General features: G+C 48.9%; 1 protein-coding gene across 1 annotated transcript; it reads left to right on the top strand.

Moving 5' to 3' along the window:
* Window positions 1–537: 537 nt before the first annotated feature.
* On the top strand, window positions 538–2,047 carry LOC136318369 (ubiquitin carboxyl-terminal hydrolase 17-like). Its single transcript, XM_066250704.1, is given in 1 exon segment — window positions 538–2,047. A coding segment is annotated over 1 exon segment (1,125 nt). The 5' UTR covers window positions 538–824; the 3' UTR covers window positions 1,950–2,047.
* The last annotated feature ends 5,591 nt before the right edge of the window (window positions 2,048–7,638 follow it).

Here is a 7,638-nt window from a genome sequence, read left to right as displayed (position 1 = left end):
ATTTTTGAAAACTAGATGTCACAGAGGACGTCTTATCCAGGACAGCTTATTACTTCCACCAGGCGGCCCTGTTACATTACCATGAGCAAGGTGGCTTAAAGGAACAGAAACATATTCCCTCACAGTTTGAGCGCCGGAAGTCTGACATCAAGAAGTTGGCAGGGCCACGTGCCGTCCGCGGACTCCGGAAGAAGAGCCCTCGCCTGGTCTAGCTGCCGGTAGCTCCGGGCATTCGCTGGCTTAGGACAGCAAATTCCAGTCCCCGCCGCTGATGCCAAAGATCAACTTTTCTGTGTCCCTCTCTTTTATACGAATAACAGTCTTTGGATTTAGGGTTCAGCTTAAATTCAAGATGACCTTTGTTGAGATCCTTCCACGAATTACATCTAAAAGGTGACCGTTGGTCTCCCTGGGCAATAAGAACAACCACGCCCTAACCCTTAAATCCAATCACGCCTTGGAGATGCATGATTGGTGGGCCGTGTTCCAGGTGTCACGATGCTGCGGGGCTATAAAAGGACCGGTGAGATGGCCCACCCCCTCATTTCTGGACCTTCTCAGCCTGGGAAGCTTCGTTCTTCAACTGGCGCTTTCAAATAGGAAATCTCACCGAGAGGACCTCCGCAGACATGGAGGCTGTTTCTCTGCACCGAGAGGAGGAGTCTCTTTTTGGTGTCTTTCCGCCACTCGAATCTGCTTCGTCCACTGCAGGTGGTGCCGAAGTCCATGGGGGAACGTGTCGAGCCTAGAGACCACCCCTGCTGTCCCAGGCCGAGTGCTGGGGGCGTGGTGATCTGGCTCCCACCGAGAACCTTCCACGTTGAATGAGACCCTCCGCGGTTGGGGCTGGGCTTCGGAACCTGGGCACCACCTGCTCCGCGAACGCAGCCCTGCAGTGCCTGACGCACACCCCACCCCTGGCCAGCTACATGCTGTCGCGGCGGCACTCGGACACCTCTCAGAAGCAGGCATGCTGCATTCTCTGTGCCGTGGAAGCTCACGTGACCCGGGCCCTCCTGCATCCTGGCAACGTTATCCAGCCCTCAGAGGAACTTCTCATGGACTTCCACAGACACGGGCAGGAAGATGCCCACGAATTTCTCATGTTCACCATGCACGCCATGCAGGAAGCGTGTCTGTATGAGTGCGCGCAGCTAGACCGGCTCTCCGAGGACCCCAACCTAATCCGTCAGATATTTGGAGGGACCTGGAGGTCTCAGATCGAGTGTCTCCACTGCCACGGTGTTTCTGACACTCTGGACCCTTGCCTGGACATTGCCCTGGATATCCAGGGGGCTCAGAGTGTGAGCCAAGCTTTGGATCTGCTGGTCAAGCCCGACAAGCTGGATGGTGACAATTCCTATCATTGTGGTGTTTGCCTCAAGAAGGTGCCTGCTTCTAAGACCTTGACTTTGCACACTTCCTCGAAGGTCCTTATCCTGGTGTTGAAGTGGTTCTCAGATTTCACCAGCATGAAAATGGAGAAGGAAGTGTACTATCCGGAACACCTTGACATGCGGCCGTACCTGTCTCAGCAGGGCGCTGGGCCGCTGGCCTACGAGCTCTATGCCATGCTGGTCCATGCTGGCTGGACTTGTCACAGCGGACATTACTTCTGTTACATCAAAGCCGCGGATGGCCGGTGGTTCGAAATGGATGACGCTCAGGTAACCGCCTGTGATGTTTCTTCTGCTTTGAGCCAACATGCTTATGTCCTGTTTTATATCCAGAAGAATGAATAGGGAAGAGACGCTGGAAGTGCATTCCTAAGTGGGGAACCGAGATGCCGCAGGACTGAGCACAGAGTCATGGGTTCAACCCGATCGGGGCCTGCGCATCACTCCCACAGCATGGAAGAGGGTTCGGGCAGACCCACCACCTTAGAGGAGTGGCGTTTGTTCCAGAAACAATTTTGACCGAAGCCTGAATTCAACCTCAGGAAGATCTAATGTGTTCTGCCTGCCAACGTTGCTGTGATTCACCAGGGCACATACAGATGTGCAATGCCCAGGTGCCATTCTGCACAGGAAAGCAGTCTGCATGGCCATCCAGCCAGGGGCATCCTCCCTCAGGGGGCCAAGGACACTGGCCAAGTGCTTTGTCCCAGAGGGGGAGCCAGGGCTAACAAGAGGAAAAAGAAGAAGAAGCAGAGGTCTCTGGACACCTTTCAGTGACCGCAGCCACAGCTGACATGCACGTGCCTGGTGGAGAGCATCAGATCGATGACTTAGTCTGGGGACTTTCAGGTGGGCTGTGCCTGGAGGGTGGTGGTGAGTGGGGCACGAGGTCTTTGCAAAGTTGGATACTTTGAATGTAATCCAAATAGTAAATACAGAGTGCTCTGGATAGACGTGGAGAACGGAGTGTGTTTTTTCCATGTTTTCTAGGGGAGTGGGTGTTTTATGTGCTTTGGCGGGTCCTGGGTGTGTTGGCACAGGGGCCCCGAGGTTGGTGGTTGCAGGCGGTGGTTGGACTCAGCACATCTGTCCCTCCAGCTGTTAGAATGGGTTACTGGCCATGGGCACCAGAACCGGAACCGACAGAGGAGGCTGGTGCACAATGTGTAATTTCACACCATTGACCGCTGCTGCCCCATTCGCTTGGGGAGCAGAGACCCAACCCTGGTTTCATTTCTGGGATGTCCCTGACAGGGGTCTGAACGTCCCTCTCGTGTGCCGCCACTATGGTGAGATCTCTTACGGACGCTGCTTTTGTTCTCAGATCAAAGGTTTCATGACTGGGATCATTTGTAAGTAAGGTCGGGGTAGGCATCTTCTTTCAGCTGCCCCCACCATGCCTTCACCCTACCCTGCACCCAAAGGGTCCTCTGTCAGGTGACAAAAGTGTCCCCCTCCGCCGGGTATTGAATCAAATTCTGGAAGTACATGAATCTACACTTAATTTTCAAAATCAAACTTTTCTACAATTTTGTAAAGATGTCAACTTCTAAAGGAAGTGATCTTCAAATAGATTTTTTTTTGGTTAGACTAGCCCTGGAGGCCTGAGACAGCCAGGTAATGGCCCAGGAAGAGATAGGATCCCTGATGGGTTCTCTAAGTCTCACATGTTAGGGACCAATAGAGGGGACAGATGCAGGGCCAGAGAAGAGAGATGCATAGAGGGATGGAGTCCAAGCAGGGCTTCTGGGGGCTGCCAGGCAGCACAGCAAAGGACAGGATTCAGGTGTGTGTGTGTGTGTGTTTGTGTCTGCCTGTTTGGGAAACTTCACCATCAGAAAAATAGGCAACCATCTCTCAGAAAAAGACTACTCAAATTTTTGTAACCACAACCCCAGAAACAATTCCTAAGCACCGTGAGCAGAAACATAGTGACAAGTAACCAGAATAATGATCAAAAGGACAGAAAGAAATAATGTTAATAGTGATATCAATAATAAGCTAAGAAGATGAAAATTAGATTATAAACTCCCTCCGTATAGAACAGTGGCCCAGTGAGGCGACTCCTAAGGTTTTTAGGGCTTAGTGTGCTAGGACTGCACCATGTCCCATGGTCCCTGGTGACAAAGCAAGCAGCAAGACAGTGGAGTCAAGGCCCTGGAGGACCTGTGTAGTGGGGACAGCCCCATGCAAATCCCTCCAGCAGAGGCCTGGAGGGCCCAGGTGTCGGGCTCCCCTTGTCTTGCCTTCTGGGGGACACTTGGCGTGTCCAGCTGTGTTCTTGCTGTCTCAGGGGGGGACTCCCCACTGGGCAGGCAGGTCTCCTAAACTGTATCCAACCCTCCCCCGGACTCGGAACTGCCCCCTGCATGACCCGTCACACGTGTTGATGGACCTCACCTAAGGTGTCCTCACAGTCAACATGGCACTCCCTGCAGACGAGGGAAACCTGTGTACTCTAAGGCAGACAACAGAATACAGTTCTCACCGTCCTCACAAGGTTACATTTCCCTTCATTTCTAGATCTTTATGCTCCCATAATTACCAGCCCCCTGGGAAGGACCCTAAATGTAAACACCTGGGGGCTAACCTGGTGAGTTTTGACAAGTCGTTTAAGAGAGTTTGATTAGGTCCATCTCAACCCATCAGAGCAGGACAAAGTAAGAGAGTATTTCCCCAGACTGACACCATCCTCAGTGCTGCATGAATATGGAGCCCCTCATATAGAAGAGAAAAATTAAAGTACGCTCTCCTCTAAAATGTGAAGCTCCCAGAGACAGAGAGGAGAACACTTCCAAGTTCATATTCTCCTATAAAAAGTTATATTCTCCTATCCTAGACATGGAGCTTTACAGATCAGGGTCTGAGCTATTTATTCTCTTTTATCTTTCTATTTTCACTGCCTAAAATTAACCAGTTTGCAATGAATGTGAGACAAGTATGTTAGAACTGAGTGTGAACAAATCAGTCATCCTGGCTTTATGTGCTCTTAGGCTGCTCCACCCTCTCTCTATTACAGCGCACCCACAGGCTCCCACCATCCCAGCGATGAGTCCATTTCATTTGAAATTTACTTTGGGGTTAAATAGAATTTGAAGATGACAAATTTCCCTGTGCTCAGATTTACTATTAAACTTTATCAATCCTCACTCCTCTGCCTAAAGCCCCGTCACTCCCTAGTTTTCCATTCCCTACTCTTTGAACTGTATAAGGACCCAAGTGACAGGAAATACCCCAAAATTAAAAATAAGGAAGACAGTATTAAGGAAACCTACCTGAAATTCAGCTGTGATCATCCAGTCCTTCAGCAGATCCTCAGAACACTCACTGAGGGAACTTCTCTGCCCGAGGAGATGAAGCTTCCAGGGAAACAGAGGATGGGTCACTGGGGGCATTTCCAGTTCTTCTGACCTTTAAGTTGGTTGAATATCAGGTGACATGTGGAAGGTGACCATACAATTAGCATAATGCCCTGGATGGAAGGCGGTCTTGCAGGAATGCCCTGTCCTTGGTCCTTTACAGTTCTCAGGACTTTTCATCTTAGATGGACTCGAGTCCTTACGGTCAGGAATCTGTATCCTCTGCGTGGTCAGATGCATGTGAGGTAAGCCGTGTAGTAATGTGCTGAGGATCGCGTTCTGTGGCCCTGAGCTCCTCCGCACTGTGTACAGCCATCGCCGTCGACCTCTCTCGGGCTTGTCATGTTGTCGCACTGCAGCTGTTTCTATAACACACTAGTCTTCTCCTGTGTCATGCAGATCTCCTGGCGCCACTGACTGCAGACCCTGTCTGCTACCATTGTCCCCTGTCTCGGGACCGCTCTAGGGAATTCACGGGAAGGAGCCCACAGACCTGTCTCTTTGGGAATGGCTTGTTCTGCACTTTGCCTGATAACTCATGCTGACCTCGAGTCACCCCTTGCAGACAGGTGGAGCTCTACTGCTCACCTGCACAGCCTTCTCCCGCGGGTGGATGCCACCTCCCCACCTTGGCGGTGTTTCCAGATTCCTTCTGCAGTTCCTCTTTCCCTCTGCCAGAGTCAAGGGTTTGATTAAAAGACTTCAAGGAGGGAAACTCGCATCACCCCATTGCAGCACTTCTTTGGTCCATGGACCTTCCCGGCCTACAAGGCACTTCCACAAGCCCCGCCCCTGCTGGCACCTACCCAGTTGGGGTCTCCTGTTTTCCTTCGTGCACACTCAGGGGTAGGGGGCTCTGCATTTGGGGATGTGCATGTCCTTGAACTCCCAGTGTCCTTTTCATGTGCATTTGTTAATTGTGGGTGAACCTGCCCCCATGCTGACGGTGCTAAGGCCCTGGAATCCAGGCCCCACCCTTCAGGGTCCATTCTGTGGGGGCGGCAGGGCACGCAGGGAATCCACACAGGTGCAGGGGACCCAGCCTGCCCACTCTGCTGCACAGAAGCTGCCTTTGCCCTGCCCTCCCACATCTGGCTCGAGTGGCACCCAGCCCACCTGCCTCCTACCTGGGTGGTACCGTCCACTCTCAGGAGAGCCCACCCATGGCTGAGGGTCTCACAACTAGCCTGAAAAACGAGTCCCATTTCCCCTTGGAATTCTTAAAGTGATGCAAACCGTGTTGCTCTCGTTCTTTTAATTATTAATTGTTCCTTTGTCTCCTCACCGCTTCAGATGGAATTCTTGAATTTAAACGCTATCAACCATTTTTTTTGTCCTGAAAATTTTCCCCAACTCTGACTGTGTGTTGACTCCCACTTATTTATTGTCAATTATTTCAATCTGGGGTGTTTTACAGGTTTTTTTTCCAGAATGCTCTACACAGGCATTTCTAATCCAATCTATTTTATTTGTCTGTGTTCTGTGTTGTCAGTAATCATGCTTTAGTTCAGGGGTCCCCAAACTTTTTACACAGGGGGCCAGTTCACTGTCCCTCAGACCGTTGGAGAGCCAGACTATAAAAAAAACTATGAACAAATCCCTATGCACACTGCACATATTTTATTTTAAAGTAAAAAAACAAAACAGGAACAAATATAACATTTAAAATAAAGAACAAGTAAATTTATAAATATATTATTTTTAATACCTCACCAACCTTCAGAGTGCTAACCGATATTTGTACTGACATCTCCTCAACTCTGGAATTTATTCAATACATTGGGGACTGAACGGGAGCCTGCCAAGACACTGGTCATAAAAACAAGCACCCAAGAAATCAACCAGTCTGTTTTACTGTAATAGTGACTCCAAGAGAAAAGTGATTCTTTCTGTCAAGTAGAGAGTACCTGTTGTAATTATTTTCTGCCAGTAGGATACAGACTGCTAGCACTAAATAAGATGGATAGGGTCTTTTCCAAGAGAAGATGAGGAATGGCAGCTGTCACTCGTTTTTCCAGGTCTTGGCATTATGCCTTGATGGGTTTTTTTTGTTTTTTTTTTTAATAATTTTATTTTTTTAATGGGGTGACATCAATAAATCAGGATACATATATTCAAAGATAACAAGTCCAAGTTATCTTGCCGTTCAATTATGTTGCATACCCATCACCCAAAGTCAGATTGTCCTCTGTCACCTTCTATCTTGTTTTCTTTGTGCCCCTCCCCACCCCCTATCCCTCTCCCATTCACCCCTCCCCCCATAACCACCACACTCTTATCAAATGTCTCTTAGTTTCACTATTATGTCCCACCTACGTATGGAATAATACAGTTCCTGGTTTTTTCTGATTTACTTATTTCGCTTCGTATCATGTTATCAAGATCCCACCATTTTGCTGTAAATGTTCCAATGTCATCATTTCTTATGGCTGAGTAGTATTCCATAGTGTATATGTGCCACATCTTCTTTATCCAGTCATCTATTGATGGGCTTTTTGGTTGTTTCCATGTCCTGGCCACTGTGAACAATGCTGCAATAAACATGGGGCTGCATGTGTCTTTACGTATCAATGTTTCTGAGTTTTGGTGATATATACCCAGTAGAGGGATTGCTGGGTCATAAGGTAGTTCTATTTTCAGTTTTTTGAGGAACCACCATACTATCTTCCATAATGGTTGTACTACTTTACATTCCCACCAACAGTGTATGAGGGTTCCTTTTTCTCCACAGCCTCTCCAACATTTGCTATTACCTGTCTTGCTAATAACAGCTAATCGAACAGGTGTGAAGTGGTATCTCATTGCCGTTTTGATTTGCATAAGATCAAGTAAATTTAAATCAACAAACTGACCAGTATTTCAATGGGAACTATGCTCCTCTC

Source organism: Saccopteryx bilineata, unplaced genomic scaffold (genome assembly GCF_036850765.1).
Source record: "Saccopteryx bilineata isolate mSacBil1 unplaced genomic scaffold, mSacBil1_pri_phased_curated manual_scaffold_84, whole genome shotgun sequence".
NCBI classification, from domain to species: domain Eukaryota; kingdom Metazoa; phylum Chordata; class Mammalia; order Chiroptera; family Emballonuridae; genus Saccopteryx; species Saccopteryx bilineata.
Note: the sequence above shows the minus strand (reverse complement) of the source record. Positions and strands in the feature narration are given on the sequence as shown.